The sequence below is a fragment of the Aegilops tauschii genome, chromosome 4 (assembly GCF_002575655.3).
Source record: "Aegilops tauschii subsp. strangulata cultivar AL8/78 chromosome 4, Aet v6.0, whole genome shotgun sequence".
NCBI classification, from domain to species: Eukaryota; Viridiplantae; Streptophyta; class Magnoliopsida; order Poales; family Poaceae; genus Aegilops; species Aegilops tauschii.
This window is the reverse complement of record NC_053038.3, coordinates 503,564,249-503,589,001: the sequence shown is the minus strand read 5'-3', so window position 1 is coordinate 503,589,001 and position 24,753 is coordinate 503,564,249. Positions and strand designations below refer to the sequence as shown.

Below are 24,753 nucleotides of genomic sequence, written 5' to 3'. Positions count from 1 at the left end.
GTGGAAGTTTTTCTTCATTTTTTCTCTTGCGGGGTATCACAGTGGGAGCTGACGACCAGCTGCACCAGCACGGAAACCATAGAAGATAACAGAGCAGGACTACTATGACATGTCCCTTCTATACAAAGTCAACTGAAACAATCCTGTACAGGAATATACTTGTATACACACAATAACTGTTGTATGATTGGCCTCCATCGAGCAATCAGACTAGTAAAAAGAAGACAATGCCCGACTTGAAAATAATTCCGACATACATTCGACGGAAACAACCAAGCTCACCGGAACGACCATTGTATCTCCTCGAGAGTTCTTCCCTTGGTCTCCGGCACCCAGAGGATGATGAACACGAGCGTGAACGCGCTCACAAGCGTGTAGCACGCAAAGGTACCTGTCAAGATCGTAAACAAACAGAAATGGTCTCCTTCAGGTCCGTGACACGGTCCATAATTCTACTTGAAGCTGTGTTCGGTTGACAGGGTTGTGAAGGGGTTTTGGCAGGGATTGAGGTGGATTTAATCCCCTACAAGTCAAAACCCTCCCAAATCCCCCCCAATCCTCTTGACAAAGGGTGTAACCGAACAAGGCCTGAGGAAAGAGGGAAGAGTGTGAACCTCCAGCACTCCAGCTGAGCAGCAAGTTTGCTGTCATTGTTATCCCAAAGGAGGTCAGCCAGTTGGCGAGCGTCGCGAAGCTTCCCACCAGGCTCTTGATGCTAACCGGCAGGATCTACAAACACATAAAAAGTACAGAGGTATGGTTATGTGAAGGCTCCTGTGACATGCCTAAACCACATTACTTATGAGCTACGGTGCTGGTATACAGTGTGAAGATTCACTATACCTCGGACATTATGACCCATGGAATGGCGCCCATACCGAAGGAGAAGGTGATTACACAAGTCTGCACAAGTGTTCAGGTTAGTATTTCGGGCAGAGCTCGTGGATCTGCGATGTAAATTTTCAGACCAAACAATCTAGTTGGTAGATGGACATACCACAATAGCAAGCAAGGAGACCATGCTTAATATGTAATACATGTCAGAATCTTGTGGAACGTTGTCCTGGAACAAATTAATCATGATAATATAAGAAGGTCATTCCGCACAAGAGGCCCTGCGATAATATCACCAATAAAAAAAATCCCCTATCCACGTAATAGACTATTATAAGGGTGTTGGTATATCCGTATATGTATTCTGTATTTTATTTATACTGGAACCCTGTACTAAACAAGAACAACAATAACAACAACAAAGCCTTTAGTCCCAAACAAATTGGGGTAGGCAACAGCTGAAACCCATAAGATCTCAAAACAAACTCATGGTTCTGGCACATGGATAGCTACCTTCCACGCACCTCTGTCCATGGCTAGTTCTTTCGAACCCTATACTAAAGAAACCTGAAAATACCTTGAGGAAAAATATGACAGCAACGGCAAGAAGGCTTAGAGTCATCCCGGCAGAAGAGATCTGGAAGTTGAAGCAAGAGCTAAATTATAGTTAGAGACAAGTAACAATCTGGTTTCACAGAGAGGAGGAAGTTACAATAAGTAGGATCCGTCTGCCAGCTCTGTCTAGTAACCAGGTTGTAATTCCAGTGGCAAGAACCTGATGATAAATGATGTCAGCAGCTTAATGTGAACTACTAAGAAACAAGAAATGATCTATCAAGTTGCACACCATAATAGCTCCAAGTCCACATGCGGCCAAGTTGCCGTTTGTAAGACCTGAAGAGCTTCTCATGTTAAATACAGAAGATAAAATTGACTATAATATAACACTACAATATTGCGCTGAAGGAAATTTAATGACCAAATTGTGCAACTTGCCTGCAGCTTTGAAGATGCTGCCTGCATAAGACAGTATAGCGCTGATCCCGCTTAGCTGTTGCAGTACAAGCAGGCCAATTCCTAGCTGCCAGGTTGTACCACAATCACGTTTACAAAATGCAATTGTGAATTTTGGTATGGAATAAACCAGCAAGTCAAGGAAGTTACTATCAGGGGCATGCGGAATTTCTTTTGGTTTAATTCTTGGAAACGGATTGCCGTCCTTTTGTTTGCTGATGCTACCGCTATCTGCGTAATTTGCAGAATATTAAAGCAAGCGAACATTGGTGACTAAGCTGAAAGTACGTCACATAGATAGATTTGTAGTTGGTCAGACCAGAAGAACGAAAAAGGAAGGTGCTTGCCTTTATATCATTCACTTCTGAGGTGATGTCGGTCTCAGATCCTCTCAAAACTTGTAGGGAGGCTTCGAAATCATCCATCTTGTTCATCTTTGCCTAGAGATTGATGCAAAAGATTGGTTAGTGAAAGTTTCAGAATGATGCGGCACTTTGTATACATTTGCGTATACAAACCAGCCATCTTGGAGATTCTGGAATGAAGAACAGGCCAGGTATCAATATTGTGCATGGCAAGGTTCCTAGAAGAATGATAACCAGAGATTTGAATCAGAAATAATCAGGGTGCAGAAACTAAAAGCATACACATTCGCTTACGCTCATAAAGTACAAGCGAAACACGGCAACTTTTCCTTCAAAAGCTTAAACAGAAATATTTGCCTAGGATATCAGGATTATAGTCATATTTGTCAACATGGCATTTACTGTTACTGATCTTGTGAACTTAAATATCAGAGGTTAAGTGAAAACAACAAAGTTCAGTAACGAGCCGGCACTTAGTCATGTTACCTATCAACGCAAGCATCCTACAAGAAACAAACATCCCTAGCACATAGGCCAACATCATCCCCGTTGTTACAGACAACTGCAGAATGAACAATTGCACAAGCTAATAGGTCTTTGCTTGACAAGAAGACAAGATGCATGGGAGGATAGGCCTACCGGGTTCCCAGAGCCCAGAGCGCCCCTCTTGTTCCGAGGAGAAATCTCTGCTATGTATACAGGCACCTGTTATCACACAACTCACAGATCAATACTAAGTATGGACAACAAATAAACTTCACAATGGGATGGCCAACTTGTTGAGGATCGTAGCAGAAATTAAAAAATTTCTACGCATCACCAAGATCAATCTATGGAGTCATCTAGCAACGAGAGAGAGAGGAGTGCATCTACGTACCCTTGTAGATCGCGAGCGGAAGCGTTCAAGTGAACGGGGTTGATGGAGTCGTACTCGTCGTGATCCAAATCACCGATGACCGAGCGCCGAACGGACGGCACCTCCGCGTTCAACACACGTACGGTTGGGGAAGACGTCTCCTCCTTCTTGATCCAGCAAGGGGGAAGGAGAGATTGATGGAGATCCAGTAGCACGACGGCGTGGTGGTGGAAGTAGCGGGGATCTCGGCAGGGCTTCGCCAAGCTCAGCGAGAGGGAGAGGTGTCACGGGAGGGAGAGGGAGGCGCCAGGGGCTTGGGTGCGGCTGCCCTCCCTCCCCCCTCTTTATATAGGGGTCCAAGGGGGGGCGCCGGCCCCCTGAGATCCCATCTCAAGGGGGGGGGGGGGGGCGGTGGCCAAGGGGGGGGACTTGCCCCCCAAGTCAAGTGGGGCGCCCCCCACCCCTAGGGTTTCCAACCCTAGGCGCAGGGGAGGCCCAAGGGGGGCGCACCAGCCCACCAGGGGCTGGTTCCCTTTCCTACTTCAGCCCATGGGGCCCTCCGGGATAGGTGGCCCCACCCGGTGGACCCCGGAACCCTTCCGGTGGTCCCGGTACAATACCGGTGATCCCCGAAACTTTTCCGGTGGCTGAAACTGGACTTCCTATATATAATTCTTCACCTCCGGACCATTTCGGAACTCCTCGTGACGTCCGGGATCTCATCCGGGACTCCGAACAACTTTCGGGTTACCGCATACTAGTATCTCTACAACCCTAGCGTCACCGAACCTTAAGTGTGTAGACCCTACGGGTTCGGGAGACATGCAGACATGACCGAGACGACTCTCCTGTCAATAACCAACAGCGGGATCTGGATACCCATGTTGGCTCCCACATGTTCCACGATGATCTCATCGGATGAACCACGATGTCGAGGATTCAATCAATCCCGTATACATTTCCCTTTGTCAATCGGTACGTTACTTGCCCGAGATTCGATCATCGGTATCCCAATACCTTGTTCAATCTCATTACCGGCAAGTCACTTTACTCGTACCGTAATGCATGATCCCGTGACCAAACACTTGGTCACATTGAGCTCATTATGATGATGCATTACCGAGTGGGCCCAGAGATACCTCTCTGTCATACGGAGTGACAAATCCCAGTCTCGATTCGTGCCAACCCAACAGACACTTTCGGAGATACCCGTAGTGCACCTTTATAGCCACCCAGTTACGTTGTGACGTTTGGCACACCCAAAGCACTCCTATGGTGTCCGGGAGTTGCACAATCTCATGGTCTAAGGAAATGATACTTGACATTTGGAAAAGCTCTAGCAAACGAACTACACGATCTTGTGCTATGCTTAGGATTGGGTCTTGTCCATCACATCATTCTCCTAATGATGTGATCCCGTTATCAATGACATCCAATGTCCATAGTCAGGAAACCATGACTATCTGTTGATCAACGAGCTAGTCAACTAGAGGCTCACTAGGGACATGTTGTGGTCTATGTATTCACACATGTATTACGATTTCCGAATAACACAATTATAGCATGAACAATAGACAATTATCATGAACAAGGAAATATAATAATAACCATTTTATTATTGCCTCTAGGGCATATTTCCAACAGTCTCCCACTTGCACTAGAGTCAATAATCTAGTTACATTGTGATGAATCGAACACCCATAGAGTTCTGGTGTTGATCATGTTTTGCTCTAGGGAGAGGTTTAGTCAACGGATCTGCTACATTCAGGTCCGTATGTACTTTACAAATATCTATGTCTCCATTTTAAACACTTTCACGAATGGAGTTGAAGCGACGCTTGATATGCCTGGTCTTCCTGTGAAACCTGGGCTCCTTGGCAAGGGCAATAGCTCCAGTGTTGTCATAGAAGAGAGTCATCGGGCCCGACGCATTGGGAATAACTCCTAGGTCGGTAATGAACTCCTTCACCCAGATTGCTTCTTGTGCTGCCTCTGAGGCCGCCATGTATTCCGCTTCACATGTAGATCCCGCCACAACGCTTTGCTTGCAACTGCACCAGCTTACTGCCCCACCATTCAAAATATACACGTATCCGGTTTGTGACTTAGAGTCATCCAGATCTGTGTCGAAGCTAGCATCGACGTAACCCTTTACAACGAGCTCTTCGTCACCTCCATAAACGAGAAACATATCCTTAGTCCTTTTCAGGTACTTCAGGATATTCTTGACCGCTGTCCGGTGTTCCATGCCGGGATTACTTTGGTACCTTCCTACCAAACTTACGGCAAGGTTTACATCAGGTCTGGTACACAACATGGCATACATAATAGACCCTATGGCCGAGGCATAGGGGACGACACTCATCTTTTCTCTATCTTCTGCCATGGTCGGGCATTGAGCCGTGCTCAATTGCACACCTTGCAATACAGGCAAGAACCCCTTCTTGGACTGATCCATATTGAACTTCTTCAATATCTTGTCAAGGTACGTACTTTGTGAAAGACCAATGAGGCGTCTTGATCTATCTCTATAGATCTTGATGCCTAATATATAAGCAGCTTCTCCAAGGTCCTTCATTGAAAAACACTTGTTCAAGTAGGCCTTTATGCTTCCCAAGAATTCTATATCATTTCCCATCAACAATATGTCATCCACATATAATATGAGAAATGCTACAGAGCTCCCACTCACTTTCTTGTAAACACAGGCTTCTCCATAAGTATGTGTAAACCCAAACGCTTTGATCATCTCATCAAATCGAATGTTCCAACTCCGAGATGCTTGCACCAGCCCATAGATGGAGCGCTGGAGCTTGCATACCTTGTTAGCATTCTTAGGATCGACAAAACCTTCCGGCTGCATCATATACAATTCTTCCTTAAGAAAGCCGTTAAGGAATGCCGTTTTGACGTCCATTTGCCATATCTCATAATCATAGAATGCGGCAATTGCTAACATGATTCGGACGGACTTCAGCTTCGCTACGGGTGAGAAAGTCTCATCGTAGTCAACCCCTTGAACTTGTCGATAACCCTTAGCGACAAGTCGAGCCTTATAGATGGTCACATTACCATCCGCGTCTATCTTCTTCTTAAAGATCCATTTATTTTCTATCGCTCGCCGATCATCGGGCAAGTCTGTCAAAGTCCACACTTTGTTTTCATACATGGATCCTATCTCGGATTGCATGGCTTCAAGCCATTTGTTGGAATCTGGGCCCGCCATTGCTTCTTCATAGTTCGAAGGTTCACCGTTGTCTAACAACATGATTTCCAAGACAGGGTTGCCGTACCACTCTGGCGCGGAACGTGTCCTTGTGGACCTACGAAGTTCAGTAGGAGCTTGATCCGAAGTACCTTGATCATCATCATCATTAACTTCCTCTCTAGTCGGTGCAGGCACCACAGGAACATCTTCCTGAGCTGCGCTACTTTCCGGTTCAAGAGGTAGTACTTCATCAAGTTCCACTTTCCTCCCACTTACTTCTTTCGAGAGAAACTCTTTCTCCAGAAAGGACCCGTTCTTGGCAACAAAGATCTTGCCTTCGGATCTGAGGTAGAAGGTATACCCAATGGTTTCCTTAGGGTATCCTATGAAGACGCATTTTTCCGACTTGGGTTCGAGCTTTTCAGGTTGAAGTTTCTTGACATAAGCATCGCATCCCCAAACTTTTAGAAACGACAACTTAGGTTTCTTCCCAAACCATAATTCATACGGTGTCGTCTCAACGGATTTCGACGGAGCCCTATTCAAAGTGAATGCGGCAGTCTCTAAAGCATAGCCCCAAAATGAGAGCGGTAGATCGGTAAGAGACATCATAGATCGCACCATATCCAATAGAGTGCGATTACGACGTTCGGACACACCATTTCGCTGAGGTGTTCCAGGCGGCGTGAGTTGTGAAACTATTCCACATTTCCTTAAGTGTGTGCCAAATTCGTGACTCAAATATTCCCCTCCACGATCTGATCATAAGAATTTTATCTTCCTGTCACGTTGATTCTCAACCTCACTCTGAAATTCCTTAAATTTTTCAAAGGTCTCAGACTTGTGTTTCATTAGGTAGACATACCCATATCTACTCAAGTCATCAGTGAGAGTGAGAACATAACGATAGCCACCGCGAGCCTCAACACTCATTGGACCTCACACATCAGTATGTATGATTTCCAATAAGTTGGTTGCTCGCTCCATTGTTCCGGAGAACGGAGTCTTGGTCATCTTACCCATGAGGCATGGTTCGCACGTGTCAAATGATTCGTAATCAAGAGACTCCAAAAGTCCATCTGCATGGAGCTTCTTCATGCGTTTGACACCAATGTGACCAAGACGGCAGTGCCACAAGTATGTGGGACTATCATTATCAACCTTACATCTTTTGGTATTCACACTATGAATATGTGTAACACTACGTTCGAAATTCATTAAGAATAAACCATTAACCAGCGGGGCATGACCATAAAACATATCTCTCATATAAATAGAACAACCATTATTCTCTGATTTAAATGAGTAGCCATCTCGAATTAAACGAGATCCTGATACAATGTTCATGCTCAAAGCTGGCACTAAATAACAATTATTGAGGTTTAAAACTAATCTCGTAGGTAAATGTAGAGGTAGCGTGCCGACGGTGATCACATCGACCTTGGAACCATTCCCGACGCGCATCGTCACCTCGTCCTTTGCCAGTCTCCGTTTATTCCGCAGCTCCTGCTTTGAGTTACAAATATGAGCAACCGCACCGGTATCAAATACCCAGGAGCTACTACGAGTGCTGGTAAGGTACACATCAATAATATGTATATCACATATACCTTTGGTGTTGCCGGCCTTCTTGTCCGCTAAGTACTTGGGGCAGTTCCGCTTCCAGTGACCACTTCCCTTGCAATAAAAGCACTCAGTCTCAGGCTTGGGTCCATTCTTTGGCTTCTTCCCGGCAACTGGCTTACCGGGCGCGGCAACTCCCTTGCCGTCCTTCTTGAAGTTCTTCTTACCCTTGCCTTTCTTGAACTTAGTGGTTTTATTCACCATCAACACTTGATGTTCCTTTTTGATCTCCACCTCCACTGATTTCAGCATTGAATATACCTCAGGAATGGTCTTTTCCATCCCCTGCATATTGAAGTTCATCACAAAGCTCTTGTAGCTCAGTGGAAGCAACTGAAGGATTCTGTCAATGACCGCGTCATCCGGGAGATTAACTCCCAGCTGAGACAAGCGGTTGTGTAACCCAGACATTTTGAGTATGTGCTCACTGACAAAACTATTTTCCTCCATCTTACAACTGAAGAACTTGTCGGAGACTTCATATCTCTCGACCCGGGCATGAGCTTGGAAAACCATTTTCAGCTCTTCGAACATCTCATATGCTCCGTGTTGCTCAAAACGCTTTTGGAGCCCCGGTTCTAAGCTGTAAAGCATGCCGCACTGAACGAGGGAGTAATCATCAGCACGCTGCTGCCAAGCGTTCATAACGTCTTGGTTCTCTGGGATGGGTGCGTCACCTAGCGGTGCTTCTAGGACATAATCTTTCTTGGCAGCTATGAGGATGATCCTCAGGTTCCGGACCCAGTCCGTATAGTTGCTGCCATCATCTTTCAGCTTGGTTTTCTCTAGGAACGCCTTGAAGTTGAGGGCAACATTAGTGTGGGCCATTTGATCTACAAGACATATTGTAAAGATTTTAGACTAAGTTCATGATAATTAAGTTCATCTAATCAAATTATTCAATGAACTCCCACTCAGATAGACATCCCTCTAGTCATCTAAGTGAAACATGATCCGAGTCAACTAGGCCGTGTCCGATCATCACGTGAGATGGACTAGTCAACATCGGTGAACATCTTCATGTTGATCGTATCTTCTATACGACTCATGCTCGACCTTTCGGTCTTCCGTGTTCCGAGGCCATGTCTGTACATGCTAGGCTCGTCAAGTCAACCTAAGTGTATTGCGTGTGTAAATCTGGCTTACACCCGTTGTATTCGAACGTTAGAATCTATCACACCCGATCATCACGTGGTACTTCGAAACAACGAACCTTCGCAACGGTGCACAGTTAGGGGGAACACTTTCTTGAAATTATTGCGAGGGATCATCTTATTTAAGCTACCGTCGTTCTAAGCAAATAAGATGTAAAACATGATAAACATCACATGCAATCAAATAGTGACATGATATGGCCAGTATCATATTGCTCCTTTGATCTCCATCTTCGGGGCGTCATGATCATCTTCGTCACCGGCATGACACCATGATCTCCATCATCGTGTCTTCATGAAGTTGTCACGCCAACGATTACATCTACTTCTATGGCTAACGTGTTTAGCAATAAAGTAAAGTAATTTACATGGCGTTATTCAATGACACGCAGGTCATACAAAAAATAAAGACAACTCCTATGGCTCCTGCCGGTTGTCATACTCATCGACATGCAAGTCGTGATTCCTATTACAAGAACATGATCAATCTCATACATCACATATATTTCATTCATCACATCCTTTTGGCCATATCACATCACAAGGCATATGCTGCAAAAACAAGTTAGACGTCCTCTAATTGTTGTTGCATGTTTTTACGTGGCTTCTATAGGTTTCTAGCAAGAACGTTTCTTACCTACGTAAAACCACAACGTGATATGCCAACTTCTATTTACCCTTCATAAGGATCCTTTTCATCGAATCCGATCCGACTAAAGTGGGAGAGACAGACACCCGCTAGCCACCTTATGCAACTAGTGCATGTCAGTCGGTGGAACCTGTCTCACGTAAGCGTACGTGTAAGGTCGGTCCGGGCCGCTTCATCCCACGATGCCGCCGAAACAAGATAAGACTAGTAGTGGCAAGAAAATTGACAACATCTACGCCCACAACAAGTTTGTGTTCTACTCGTGCATAGAAACTACGCATAGACCTAGCTCATGATGCCACTGTTGGGGATCCTAGCAGAAATTAAAAATTTTCTACGCATCACCAAGATCAATCTATGGAGTCATCTAGCAACGAGAGAGAGCAGTGCATCTACATACCCTTGTAGATCGCGAGCGGAAGCATTCAAGTGAACGGAGTTGATGGAGTCGTACTCGTCGTGATCCAAATCACCGATGACCGAGCGCCGACGGACGACACCTCCGCGTTCAACACACGTACGGTTGGGGAAGACGTCTCCTCCTTCTTGATCCAGCAAGGGGGAAGGAGAGGTTGATGGAGATCCAGCAGCACGACGGCGTGGTGGTGGAAGTAGCGGGGATCTCGGCAGGGCTTCGCCAAGCTCAGCGAGAGGGAGAGGTGTCACGGGAGGGAGAGGGAGGCGCCAGGGGCTTGGGTGCGGCTGCCCTCCCTCCCCCCTCTTTATATAGGGGTCCAAGGGGGGGCGCCGGCCCCCTGAGATCCCATCTCAAGGGGGGGGACTTGCCCCCCAAGTCAAGTGGGGCGCCCCCCCACCCCTAGGGTTTCCAACCCTAGGCGCAGGGGAGGCCCAAGGGGGGCGCACCAGCCCACCAGGGGCTGGTTCCCTTCCCTACTTCAGCCCATGGGGCCCTCCGGGATAGGTGGCCCCACCCGGTGGACCCCCGGGACCCTTCCGGTGGTCCCGATACAATACCGGTGACCCCCGAAACTTTCCCGGTGGCTGAAACTGGACTTCCTATATATAATTCTTCACCTACGGACCATTTCGGAACTCCTCGTGACGTCCGGGATCTCATCCGGGACTCCGAACAACTTTCGGGTTACCGCATACTAGTATCTCTACAACCCTAGCGTCACCGAACCTTAAGTGTGTAGACCCTACGGGTTCGGAAGACATGCAGACATGACCGAGACGACTCTCCTGTCAATAACCAACAGCGGGATCTGGATACCCATGTTGGCTCCCACATGTTCCACGATGATCTCATCGGATGAACCACGATGTCGAGGATTCAATCAATCCCGTATACATTTCCCTTTGTCAATCGGTACGTTACTTGCCCGAGATTCGATCGTCGGTATCCCAATACCTTGTTCAATCTCGTTACCGGCAAGTCACTTTACTCGTACCGTAATGCATGATCCCGTGACCAAACACTTGGTCACATTGAGCTCATTATGATGATGCATTACCGAGTGGGCCCAGAGATACCTCTCTGTCATACGGAGTGACAAATCCCAGTCTCGATTCGTGCCAACCCAACAGACACTTTCGGAGATACCCGTAGTGCACCTTTATAGCCACCCAGTTACGTTGTGACGTTTGGCACACCCAAAGCATTCCTATGGTGTCCGGGAGTTGCACAATCTCATGGTCTAAGGAAATGATACTTGACATTTGGAAAAGCTCTAGCAAACGAACTACACGATCTTGTGCTATGCTTAGGATTGGGTCTTGTCCATCACATAATGATGTGATCCCGTTATCAATGACATCCAATGTCCATAGTCAGGAAACCATGACTATCTGTTGATCAACGAGCTAGTCAACTAGAGGCTCACTAGGGACATGTTGTGGTCTATGTATTCACACATGTATTACGATTTCCGAATAACACAATTATAGCATGAACAATAGACAATTATCATGAACTAGGAAATATAATAATAACCATTTTATTATTGCCTCTAGGGCATATTTCCAACACAACTTTGTTCCAACAAGCCACAATACCGACATCCTCTTGATCTTTTTTCCTTTTCTTTGAACAGCTTAAGCAGATAGATGCGGCATAGATCTTCCATGGCAAAAATAAGCAGGCACAGAGTGTTGTTAAACGAACCGTGTAGGATATGATACCAACACCAAATCCTTCAAGCAACCGCCCCATGTACAGAAACGTAGTGTCCTGTAAAACAAACGCCGACAAGTGTCAGGTTCAGAAGCAGCAAACGGTGAAACTAAGCTCCGGAAAAAAGGTATCGTCGTACTTTTGCCAAGGAGATGGCAAGCCAGCCGATGATGTTAGGAATAGCAGCAATCATCAACGCCTGGAAAGTCAGTTCACAAGCTTGTTAGAGCTCAAGAGAAGATCATCAGTTCAGTTAGCTACTGAAACATTGCGAAGATACGACCAACATACAGAAGTTTTGACACCGCAATAAACCACCACAATCGAGGTCGACTTTGCAGTTTTCGGCAAAAAGAAAAACAGCGGCCCACCGTAATCTTTCTGCAAGAAGCAGTGATGGCTTGCTTAACGGACCGTGACGCCCTTTCTGACGCGTGGGGCCCGACCTCCAGGCGGGGCGATGACGGCCGAGACCAAATAGCTGTTAGACATTTTGACGAACACCTCGCGTGCGCGCCAGCGCCTCCCTCTGGCTCGCGCGCTCCGGCTGCTGCGGCTCGTCTCCCGGGCGTACCTGAGACGATCCCCTGGCTAGCTCCCGGGGAGGGACACCGGCCGGAACCCTGCGCGGCGCAGCTTGTCCGTCCGCGGCGGCGAGCTCATCGCCTCATCCTGGTTGCGTCCCACGGGATTCAGTTGATTCACTCTCGCAAAGATGAATGCTGCTATACTGACGACACTCGACGCACGATTCTTGGACGATGCTATCGATAGAACTATGCGTATGTAAGATGCTACACACCGTCAGCCGATGTTTGGACGATGCTACTGATCTCACACGAAGTGGAGGCCGACCGCTGGATCAAGCATCGTCTTCGGCCAGTGGGTGTCGGCAAGTGCAGCACAGCCGCTGGATCATGTGTCGTGTGAGAATCGGGCACGGAGTGTCGGGAACCGAGTAGTTCCAAAAAAAGCGCATGAAAGAGCCTACCAACTAAACTTTGCAATGCACATTAGTGGTTGGGGCGCCATCCGATGACGCCACTTAGGAAGAAGCTGTGCACACATTTTTATTTAAAAAAATAAATAGTCCTTGCCTCTGTATAAAAAAAAATCCAAAAAAAATCCTCACCTTCATCTAAAAAAAAGTAAAATAAATTACCACCGCAGCCTACCAGCAAGTGCCACTTTGCATAACTCTTCATTTAAAAAATACTAGAGGTCCTCACCTCCATCTAAAAAAAATACATTTAAAAAATAATCCACACCTTCATCTAAATTTTTTTCTAAAAGATTCCTCACCGCGGCTTGCGCCACGTGGCATAGCTGGTTGGCCGCCCTTCACGCGCAACTTAATGGGTTTAATGTGTCTAGCTTCTTGTTGCTAAGTTTTTTCGTTAAGGGTGCATAGTTAATTGAGATTTAACCAAGTCTCGGTCAAGTGACATAACATGTAAGAGAGAAAAAAAGAATTGAAAAAAAAATTTTGCACGTCGCAATGTAAATCTTATGGATGTAGCATCGACCGAGACTTAACGAACTCTTAGTCGACTGAGACTTAGCAAGACTGTTGCATTAATTAGTTGTAGGCTGTAAATTATGTTTTCTCTCAAGTACGAACACGCATGGTTTCTTTGTGGAGTCATCAAACTCTGAATTAATTATCTTGTCACATCAGTTTTTTTTCTGGCAGCTTTAGGTCATCTCCAAAGCGGATCCTCAAACCACCCGTAATCATCCAGACCAAGCCGTCTGGGCGCACTTTGGCATAAATGTCGTCCTGTACCTGTCCGCGAACCAGTCCAGTTGTTCATTTTCCCGCAAATCGGAAGCAAACTATGGGGCTTTGCGGGAGTACGGAGCTCCGCCATGCAGGATTCTGACATCCCAGGCCACCCGAAACTACACCATGACCCCGCATCTCCATCCCCTCCCCCTTCCTCTGCATATGCTTCCCCCCTCGCCGATGTTGCCGCTATACCACTCGACCGCCCGCCAAGCCGAACCTCCGCGAACTCTGCCACTCCAACCTGTCGTCATGCCACTTTGCCTATGTCACCATTCCACACTTCTCAACCATTCGCCACGCAAGTACCAACCGCTCCCGGATGCCGTCCGTGGGGGGTGACCATGCCCAACAAGTGTTCGGTGCAATGCTTGTGCTAATTTTTTGACAATTTTCCTTCCTTCTTTAAAGCAATAGATTCGGACATGTAATACATCTACAAACACTATGTTGAGTCCTCCACCAAATTGTTCGATAAGGAGGATTATGCGGATGAAATGACGATGGTGTAGGCGGTTCTTACCGACGGGGAGCGTGCGGAAGAGCATGTTCTCAACTTCAAGGGATCGATCAAGGGTCATCGAGTGCTGAACAGGAACACCGAACAAGGCAGGGGGGAGGCGTTTGACGTTGATGGACGACTACTTTACATCATTTGACGTTCATGGAGGTCAGGGCACAGAAATATTTCTTTGGTGTAAAATAGGGCACCCAAAATATCCAAACTACCTTGATCACTGCATACTTCAATCCAAACATTCAAAGTTTTAAAGATGCAAGCTTAAACATAGCACAATCGATTCCTACAGGCACTACAAACAACTACTCCTCATCACTAAGGTTGTCCCAGTCTCGTCATCCTCATCGTCCTGCTAGACCTCGTTGGGCTGAACCTTGTCGTCCAAATCGCCCTTGAGGGCCCAACCTCGTCCTCATTCTCGATCGCCCTGTTGCACCGCATGTCCCTACTGCCAAACAACTCATACTCCGCTTGCACGAGGTGCAGATTTTCTGCGCCATAGCCACCACATTAGTCTCAGGAGTGTTGCACTGCTCTAGGACGATACTATCTCCTTGCGGGTCACATTATGCACTTCGGGACCAATGAACTCCGCCACGTCCCAGGATTATATGTCGGGAAAGTTCAGCTCGTGCTTCGGCAGGACAACCTCCAACACGCAATGCCAAAGGTCCTGATCCAATGCCGCCCCCCCCCCCCCCCCCCCCCCCCCCGTTGCACAACAACTCGACGGCGTAGTGGTTGGACGGTTGGAACCAAATGCCGGGGAAGCCCGCCTTTCATATCGGCTCAGGGCGCGGCAACATCCTCGGCTCAGCGGTGGTGGTGGAGCAGCGGCTGGGTGGGCACAGGGTGGCGGTGGATCTAGTGACGAGGCGATGCGGAGGTGGCAGTGGTGGCAGGAATCGGTCTGCGCGACGGTGGTCGATTAGGTCCACAAAGGCGGCGACAACCATGCAATGACTGTATGAGATGGATCTGGCGGCGGGATGGTGCGGGTTTGTCGGTGGTGGCTAGATTCGACAGTGGCACTGGCGCGGGAGGGAAGTGGCTGAGGGGAGGGGGGAGGAGGGTATGCTGGCGGTTGGCGTGCGTCTGCAATTTTGGTTTGCGGCAGCCGCACGCGTGATGTATATTTGCATCACTTTGATGCAAAAAAAAAAGGGTCCTAATGGTCTAAAAATTTCTTTTTGGGCAGCTACCCTGTTTTACATCATGTGAAGATGCTCTAGTTCACTGAAGCTGCTGCAGCAGAGCTGCCCATATACCTATTCTACTGTAGCACCCCACATGTCACTGTGTGGGACCAATTGTGTGTAGGATAGTTGACGTGCTGCAGCTGTGGCACGTGTGGGGGCGTGTGTGGCGCGCATGCGTGCACCTCATGGAGACAGCTTGGACACTGGTCTGACGGTGGTCCATGGCGACAAGAAGAAAGCCTCGACATACCGCGCCTCATGTAGAACCTCCAATAATTTTGAGATACTCCATAAATAAGTTTAGACCGAGCAATCTTATCCACGTGTTTTTTGTTGTTGATTTAAATGGTGAGAAATGGATAGATTGCTCACATGATTGCACTGCTGTCTGTGACACTTGCAATCGAACGGACGTATCAATCAATCAAAGAAAAGCACTGGCATTAACCCTTGCTAAATACTGCACTATGATGCAACAGGTAGCAAACGAGTAGCTAGGAGCAGTAACTGTGTTGAAAAGACAAGCGGGTTAAGTAAAAAATCTCACCCCTTTGTGGCCAACGTGCTCCACCATCTGGCCGCTGGCGACGGCCCCCGCCATGGCGCCGATGTTGCAGAGCGAGCCGAACACCGAGAACTGCGGCACAGCCACAGCGTCGTCAGCCACTGAGGCCCTGGGCCAAGCCTTAGCCAAGCTAGCGAGGCGGCCGGCCGCAACAGAGGTAGTACTACAGTAGTAAGACAATGGAAGGGGGATACTGACCTCGGAGACGGAGAGGCTGAGGTCGCGGGTGACGGCGTCCTGCGTCGGCGAGGAGAAGCCGCCGGTGAAGCCGAACTGGATGGGGCCGAGCGCGACGACTAGCGTGCAGAGGAATGCGGGGACGTGGGGCTTGCGTGTGGCGTACCACCAGCTCCCCGTGCTCGCCAGCAGCGGCTTCCCCATGTCCTTGTCGTCGTCGCTCCCGCCGTTGCCGTTCATGGCGCCTGCAGCCGGCCCTCGCTCGCTTGCCGATGGACGAGAGAGAGGGGTAGGAAGAAGAAGAGGATGCGACGTTGAGATGGGGAGAGGTAGTTGGGCGGGCTCGTCTCTTGTCAGGCCGGGTTTAATCGGGTCAACCCTACGCACTGCCCGAGCCCCGGTGTCTGCTCGCCACAATTTGTTAAAATTTATTATCGGCCAGCGCAAATGATGGGCACACCAGCACCGAACAAGCTAGGTGGCACTCCAATGCTTGTGCATGGGCTGGTCCATTTTGAAATGCACACAAATATTTGTGCCTCGAATGGTCCACTTTCACATGTACTACTCGAGTACTAGCTCCTCCGTACTGGTTTATTAGTCCCGTTTGTAATTTATGCTAAATTTTGATTAAAGATTTAACTGATAAAATATGAATGCATGTCAACAAAAAATATATTGTTGCATCCGTATTTGAACATAGTTTTTAATGATATAATTTTTTATGACATGTATGAGCATTTTGTTAGTTAAATTTATGATCAAAATTTGGCACAAATTATAATAGGAACCAACAAACCAAGACGAAGGAAGGTAGTACGTATTTGTTTGTGGCTGTTTGCCTTGTACTACTTGAAGAGGCTGGCTTAATTCTGTCGTGTACTCAAATACACGCGGTACATATGTGCAAAGAGGGGGCGGTGAAGATTTGAAAGTAGTCTAATTTACCGAGTACAGAACGTTTGGATGTAAAGAAAGTTGAGGTGGTAAGTGCAACGGCCCAAATAAGAGCTGGGGGTTTTCTATGAAAATGTACATTAAGTGGTCTGGGATCCATCCACTCTATTTTATACCTTCCATTCTACTCCCTCCGTTCCTAAATACTTGTCTTTCTAGGCATTTCAACAAGTGACTACATACGGAGTAAAATGAGTGAATCTACACTCTAAAATATGTCTACATACATCCGTATGTGATAGTCATTTGAAATGCCTAGAAAGACAAGTATTTAGGAACGGAGGGAGTATTTTGCACCACAAGGCCAGGTTCTACTGTAGTTACTCCTAGTCTGTTCTACCAATCGGGTGCAAAGGGCAATTTAGGAACTCCATGTGGGCCCCACCTAACAGGGGCAAAAAGAAAAACAAAGTGCAAAGTAAAAAGTGCAGAAAGTTCAATCAAATACTCCAATGTAAGTAGTGACAAATTGTCAAAACACGAAATAATAAGAGGCAAAAAGTTCAAATCGCCCCAGTAAGAGATGCCCAAAGGCGGAGAGGGAGGAACTCACCTGGTCAGAGCATGTCGCAGCTCACTTCCACGGTAAAGAGTCGGTGAAGCAAAGGGGAATGGAGAGGAGAAAGGTTTAGAGTTTCCTTTTTTTATTCCGAATCTGTTCCTCTCTCACCTTGTTTTTGCTCCGAGGTCACTCTGACGAGAGGACCCCTTGGCTCCCTATGCTGCTATGTAACTAAATCATCCATCGGTTTCCTAGAAGAACATCCATCGCTGCTCTATTCCTTGCTTTGAGATTTGCACTGTGCATTTCAATCCCTTCTCTCTTCCCCACACTAATAGAAAAAGGGCCATTTGTCCCGGTTCATAAACGGTTGCGGATCCGGGACTAAAATTCGTTACTAAAGCCCTAGGCCTTTAGTCCCGGTTCTTATACGAACCGGTCCAGATGGGCCTTCACGTGGCCGCTGCGGCGAGCCCAGGCAGGAGGGACATTGGTCCCGGTGGACCAATAAGCGTCCACGCGTTAGCATTTCAGGGGCTGGGGTTTTTGTTTTTAAGGGGGGGGGGGGGGGGGGGGGTTTGGGGGTTTTGGGGGGTTAATTTAGGTGTTTCATATATTGTGTTAGCTAGCTAATTAATAGAGGAGAAGTGTTCTCTCTTATCTCCGTGCTTGGTTTACCAACGCTACTGCTATGCCTAAACATGGCTTAGATTAAAGTGAAGGCAACATGTGGTGCATGTCGAAAGTAATATTAATCTTAACTTGATCAAGTTTGGATTAGTACTACTTTCGCCATGCACCACATGCATGTTGCATTCACTTCAATCCAATCCATGTTCATTTCACCCACTAATATATAATAACTCTTCATGCTCGCATCATGCATCATCATAATAATAAGTCCTACTAATCACATACAACTTCTACTCGTTATTAATAACAAGTCATACGATCATCATCCTCATAGTCATCGAACCAATTAACCCTACTTAATTGTTCTTAGCACATGATCATCAGTATTAGGTAGGAACTAAATACCCTCTTTAAGGTAAAATAGCATAAAATAATATAGACCCTGACTCTCCATTATGGAGAATGGAGATCATCCTGTCTCCAATTCTTGCGCTTCGCTTCCTTTTGCTTCCAAGAACCTCCTTACGACTGTCCATACATTTTTCCATTTTTTGATTTTCATGTCTCCACTTCTTTTAGAAATCCGGTATGGACAGTTGAGATTCGTAGGATGACCTGGCTGTATGTTCAAAACATCAAGGCTACCATTCTGATACATCAAATGAGGCACACAATCCTCTGGATTATCTGTTGAAAAACATAGTAATAACTTCATAGTTAGCAATTATGTACTAGTTTTAGAAGTATGCAAAAGATGCACGAATGTCGTAATAATAAAAAATCTTACCAGGGTATCTCCATGGTAGTTACCGTAGTTCAACACGTGCACTAGTGGCACGTATTGACCATAATGTTGAGGAGTTTGATTGTAGATATTGTAATTCTCAAGATCAGTACAAAATGCGATTAGATGATTTTTCTCCTGATAAGTTAATTCGGAGCCTTCGGTGTAGTAGGTTCTGTCTACCATCTTCCGCACATTCTTTGAAGAATGAAATAAGCTGTGAATGGAAATAAGCTGTCAACTATTTTAAAATGAACAATATAAATTAGCTAATAACTATGTTTGAGAAACTCACATAGCGGTAGAATTGGAGGCGTATCAACAAGGACCCAAATGTCCATATTGTCTTGATCGATTTCAGGATCACCAAGATCCATGGTGACAAGCATATCCTCATGAAAACCATACATCTTGCAAAGTGCTTCCTATTTTTTGCAACCAAAATGGGTTACGCTCTCAGAATTGTACAGCTTTACTTCAAAATCCACACCATGATGGGTCCTTAGGTGAGTTTTCTTTGTTTCGAAACTTTCATGGTCTTCAAAACCCATCCTCTCCAAGACATAGCGTCTTGCATGGCATGGGATAAGCTAGTCGAATTATAAAATATGAAAATTACGCGTTGAAATAGTTGAAGTTGTGCTTAATTACGAAAAAAACACTTATCGTCGTTGCGTACCGTTTCAACATCAAAGGTCTCCTCCAGCTTAATGCTGAAGTGCCGATCTTCGTTCAGGTGAGGCCTGTCGCACAGACCTCGGTCGTCGTGGCACCAGTCGCACTCCCCCGGGAGACTTTCGTCGTCCGAGTACGACATTTCCTATGTTCATAATTCAAATATTAAACTTGTACAATTAAATATATGTACTATAAAAAACCTAAATTAGATCATTATTATTCATTACGGGCTGACTATCGTTCTGTCGAGTCTTTTCTTGAAAACTCTCAGCTCACGTGGTGTACATATTCGACCGTCGGTGATGGTAGCTCCTCCTTTCATTCCCAAGTGCATTACACCAAGTTGTCTAGCACACGGGAATGAAGGAGAAGATACCCCCACGACAACAGTCAGGATTCTTCGTCCTCTCATATATATATGGTGGAGACTCTCCCTCACTGATTCCTCTCTAACATTTTGCGAGGAAACTTGATGGCCATTACATTTCAATGGTTGAATATATGAGCAAAAACATTTAAAAATATCTTATAGGACTCATATTGACATGGAGATTTGGCTGGTCTCACCTCGAGGTCGGAGGGGGGTCGGTGACGGGGACGACGGCGGGGATGATGGAGGGGGCTCCTAGATTTCTGCAAAAACAAAAACACTATAAGCTATCAACTAATCAAATGCATACGCCTTGCATAGTGCTCTGCAATTTTAGCATTCAAAGTAGGAGTAATTTTTCAATTTGAGCATTCAATAAGCAAAACCAAATCGTAAAATAAAGTAGTATTCAAATTAGCATGCATTCAATTATAAGCAAAACTACATCATCTCTTGCGTCCGTACATCGTCGAATATTATCACTAATACACCTCGAATACTATCATACATATAGCATCGCTAATACAGCTAGAACCGTAGCGCCCGACGGGTATCGGCGTGGGCGGTGGACACCCAAAGAGAAGGAACCATCACAGGATCATAGCTCCAGTGAGATCCCTGAAGAACCTGCCAGGTATTGTCGGACCTGCCCTCCAACGCAACCCTGTAGCGACGGACGTGCTCGTCCTCCTCGCTGACACGGTGACGTACCACCTCCGCGGTGTCCGGAAGCCTCAGCACCGTCACTGGCCCAGGCGACCGCCACCAAACAAGGATCGGGTCAACAACGGGCTGGCTCCTCACCAACCTACGCCCCCCGGAAGGTAGCACCTCCCAATACTAGCCCTGCGGAGCCCAGTCCCGGACATGGCCCCTCTGATCAAGCCGGCCTCCTCCGCCGAGTCGACAACGAGGATGCGGGATAGGCATCGTCGACGTCGATGCGGGAATAATTGCTTGAACCAAAAAAATAAACTAGTTCTATTAATTTTCTTGCTAAAAATAAACTACTTCTATATATAGTAAAATAAAGTAGTTTTCTTAAATCAACTAGTTCAACTACTACTAAGCACTTAATTACTATAAATAAAATAAAATAGTACTTACTAAAAATAAACTACTTCTATATATAGTAAAATAAAGTAGTTTTATTAAATCAACTAGTTCAACTATTAAGCACTTACTATAAATAAAATAAAGTAGCACTTACTAAAATAAACTACTTCTATATACAGTAAAATAAAGTAGTTTTACTAAATCAACTAGTTCAACTACTAATTAAGCACTTACTATAAATAAAATAAAGTAGTACTTACTAAAAATAAACTACTTCTATAGTAAAATAAAGTAGTTTTATTAAATCAACTAGTTCAACTACTAAGCACTTACTATAAATAAGTAGTACTTACTAAAAATAAACTAGTTTAACTAGTTCTATTATTATCGACCCCCCCCCTCATGTCGAAGTTATCAGGGAGGGGGTATATCGAGAACGACATACCCGATAAAAAATAAAAAGAGGAAGAAGAAAAAAAAAAGAGGAGAAGAAGAAAGGAATAGAGGAGAAGATCGAAGAAAAAAAAGAAGAAAAAAAGAGGAGAAGAAGAAAAAATAGATTTTCTTCTTCTCCTCTATTCCTTTCTTCTTCTCCTCTTTTTTCTTCTTCTTTTTTCCTCTTCTTATTTATTTCTCCTCTTTTTCCTCTTCTTCTCCTTCTTCCTCTCCTTCTTTTTCTTCTTCTTCTTCCTTCTTTCCTTCTTCCTCTTTTCTTCCTTTTCCTTATTTTACTTTTTCCTCTACACTAACCTAAAATCGATATCTACTAACAACCTAAATAAAAAATCTGAAAAATAGGACAGATAATCATATATACACACATACGTATAATCACACATATATACATATAATCTGAAAAAAACCATAGGGGGCGCGGCGGCGCGGCCAGTACAGGGAGGAGGAGGAGGGGATCGGGGCGGCGCTCACAGCGGGCGGGGCGACGGCGACGAGGAGGCAGGGCCGATGGCGTCGGGGCAGGGGGGGGCGCGGGGCGGCGTCGGGGCGGCGCGGGACGGCGACGGGGCGACGCGGGATGGCGTCGGAGGCAGGGCGACGACGGCGACGGCGAGGCAGAGGGGCAGCCTGGCGGCGTCGTCGGGGCGGGGAAGACGAACTGAATGAAAATTTTGACAAGTGCTGTATATATAGCCAGAGTTTTGGTCCCGGTTCGTGGTACCAACCGGGACCAATGCCCCCCCATTAGTCCCGGTTTGTGGCACCAACCGGGACCAAAGGTCTCTTTTCAGCAGCCCAAAGGGCGGGAAGCAGAGGCCTTTGGTCCCGGTTGGTGGCATAAACCGGGACTAAAGGGTGGGCATTGGTACCGGTTGGTGGCATGAACCGGTACCAATGCATACCTTTAGTCCCGGTTGGTGGCACCAACCGGGACTAAAGGCCTTGTGCTGCCCGCGTCGCGGCACGAAAGTTTAGTCCCACCTCGCTAGTTGAGGGAGCTCGAGAGTGGTTTATAAGCCCCACTCCCGCTGCCCTCTCGAGCAACTCTCAAATGCAGGCTTTCGGGCCTAAACACACTGTATCTGCCTGTGAGCCTGCTGGGCCTTCTGCGGGCCTGAATCCTGGCCCAACTAGCTGGGTTTCTAGTCGTATTCAGGCCGTGGTGGCCTAGTAGGTGGCATTTTTTTTATTTTTTCCAGTTTTTTTGTTTTCTTTGTTGCTTTATTTTTTTATTTTGCTATAGTTTATTTTATTTTGTTTCTACTTATTTATTTTATAAAATTTTATTTTATTTTATTTTATTTTATTTTGTTTCTACTTATTTATTTTATTTTGTTTCTACTTATTTATAAAAGTTTATTTTGTTTATACTTATTTATTTTATTTTCTTTTTTGCTTTTTGTATTTATTTTATGAAAATTCTTTTTGCTTTTAATGTTTTGAACAGAAAATACTTTGATAATTCTTTCTACTTATTTATAAAAGTTTATTTTGTTTCTACTTATATATTTTATTAAAGTTTATTTTATTTTATTTGGTTTCTACTTACATCATCAATTTTCAACCCTTTCTGACTTCATTTGTTATTTTTCATGCATTTACTGATTATTTTGAGCTATAAGACCCTGAAATTGAAAAGCATTTCAAATGAACTCTGAAAAGGTTGAAAGTTGGCATGGTATCATCATTTCACCCACATAGCATGTGCAAGAAAGTTGAGAGGGTTACGGCAAAAACTGGATGCACTTCGTGTACAAAACGGACAATTTATTTCAAGATATCAGGGTTTCATACGGAAACTCGTCTATTACAACGGGCATTTCAAATGAACTACGAAAAGGTTGAAAGTTGGCATGGTATCATCATAATAGTTGTGGAGAGAAAGTCTTCACTTTTTGTTTGCTTGTGTCAATTGCTTATTGCGCCGTAACCATGGATAATCTTCATCGTTTATCAGGATGCTTGGGTCAGCCTTGACTTTGAAGGGAGGAATTTCATGAAACTTTTCATAATCTTCAGACATGTCTGTCTTGCCCTCCACTCCCACGATGTCCCTTTTTTCTGAAAGAACTATGTGGCGCTTTGGCTCATCGTATGATGTATTCGCTTCCTTTATCTTTTCTTTTTCTCGGTTTGGTAGACATGTCCTTCACATAGATAACCTGTGCCACATCATTGGCTAGGACGAACGGTTCGTCAGTGTACCCAAGATTGTTCAGATCCACTGTTGTCATTCCGTACTGTGGGTCTACCTGTACCCCGCCTCCTGACAGATTGACCCATTTGCACTTCAAAAAAGGGACCTTAAAATCATGTCCGTAGTCAAGTTTGAATATGTCCACTATGTAACCATAATATGTGTCCTTTCCCCTCTTGGTTGCTGCATCAAAGCGGACACCGCTGTTTTGGTTGGTGCTCTTTTGATCTTGGGCGATCGTGTAAAATGTATTCCCATTTATCTCGTATCCTTTATAAGTCAATACAGTCGAAGATGGTCCCCTGGACAACGAGTACAGCTCATCACAAACAGTGTTGTCACCTCTGAGACGTGTTTCCAACCAACTGCTGAAAGTCCTGATGTGTTCACATGTAATCCAGTCGTCGCACTGCTCCGGGTGTTTGGAGCGCAGACCGTTCTTGTGTTCATCGACATACGGGGTCACCAAGGTAGAGTTCTGTAGAACTGTGTAGTGTGCTTGAGACCAAGAATGCCCTTCCCTGCATATTATTGAGTCCCCTCCAAGCATGCCTTTTCCAGTCAGTCTCCCCTCATACCGCGGTTTAGGGAGATCTATCTTCTTAAGGCCAGGAATGAAGTCAACACAAAACCCAATGACATCCTCTGTTTGATGGCCCATGGAGATGCTTCCTTCTGGCTAGCGCGGTTACGGACATATTTCTTTAGGACTCCCATGAACCTCTCAAAGGGGTACATATTGTGTAGAAATACGGGGCCCAAAATGACAATCTCGTCAACTAGATGAACTAGGACGTGCGTCATGATATTGAAGAAGGATGGTGGGAACACCAGCTCGAAACTGACAAGACATTGCACCACATCACTCCTTAGCCTTGGTATGATTTCTGGATCGATCACATTCTGAGAGATTGCATTGAGGAATGCACATAGCTTCACAATGGCTAATGAAACAATTCCTTATATAACACTATCTTAAATTTTGTTTCCTTATTTGACACTGAATTTTTTCTTCCCCATTTAACTATGAATCTAA

At 45.7% G+C, this 24,753-nt stretch overlaps 1 protein-coding gene across 2 annotated transcripts; it reads right to left on the bottom strand.

Annotated features, from left to right (window-relative positions):
• Positions 1-16,456, bottom strand: LOC109734419 (sugar transporter ERD6-like 4). Of its 2 annotated transcripts, XM_020293629.4 has the most exons (17): positions 16,106-16,456; positions 15,890-15,979; positions 11,977-12,036; positions 11,829-11,894; positions 2,853-2,918; positions 2,700-2,775; positions 2,367-2,431; positions 2,196-2,288; positions 1,999-2,079; positions 1,831-1,915; positions 1,682-1,728; positions 1,547-1,609; positions 1,412-1,471; positions 998-1,063; positions 844-903; positions 615-729; positions 1-391 (listed from the first exon to the last, which is right to left on the bottom strand). In XM_020293629.4, exons 1-17 carry the CDS (start codon positions 16,322-16,324, stop codon positions 279-281), a joined length of 1,425 nt encoding a protein of 474 aa, XP_020149218.1. In that variant the 5' UTR covers positions 16,325-16,456; the 3' UTR covers positions 1-278. The 2 variants fall into 2 exon arrangements, with proteins under 2 accessions (XP_020149218.1, XP_045083968.1); XM_045228033.2 differs by lacking the exons at positions 15,890-15,979; positions 16,106-16,456 and adding an exon at positions 12,252-12,661.
• Positions 16,457-24,753: the final 8,297 nt, after the last annotated feature.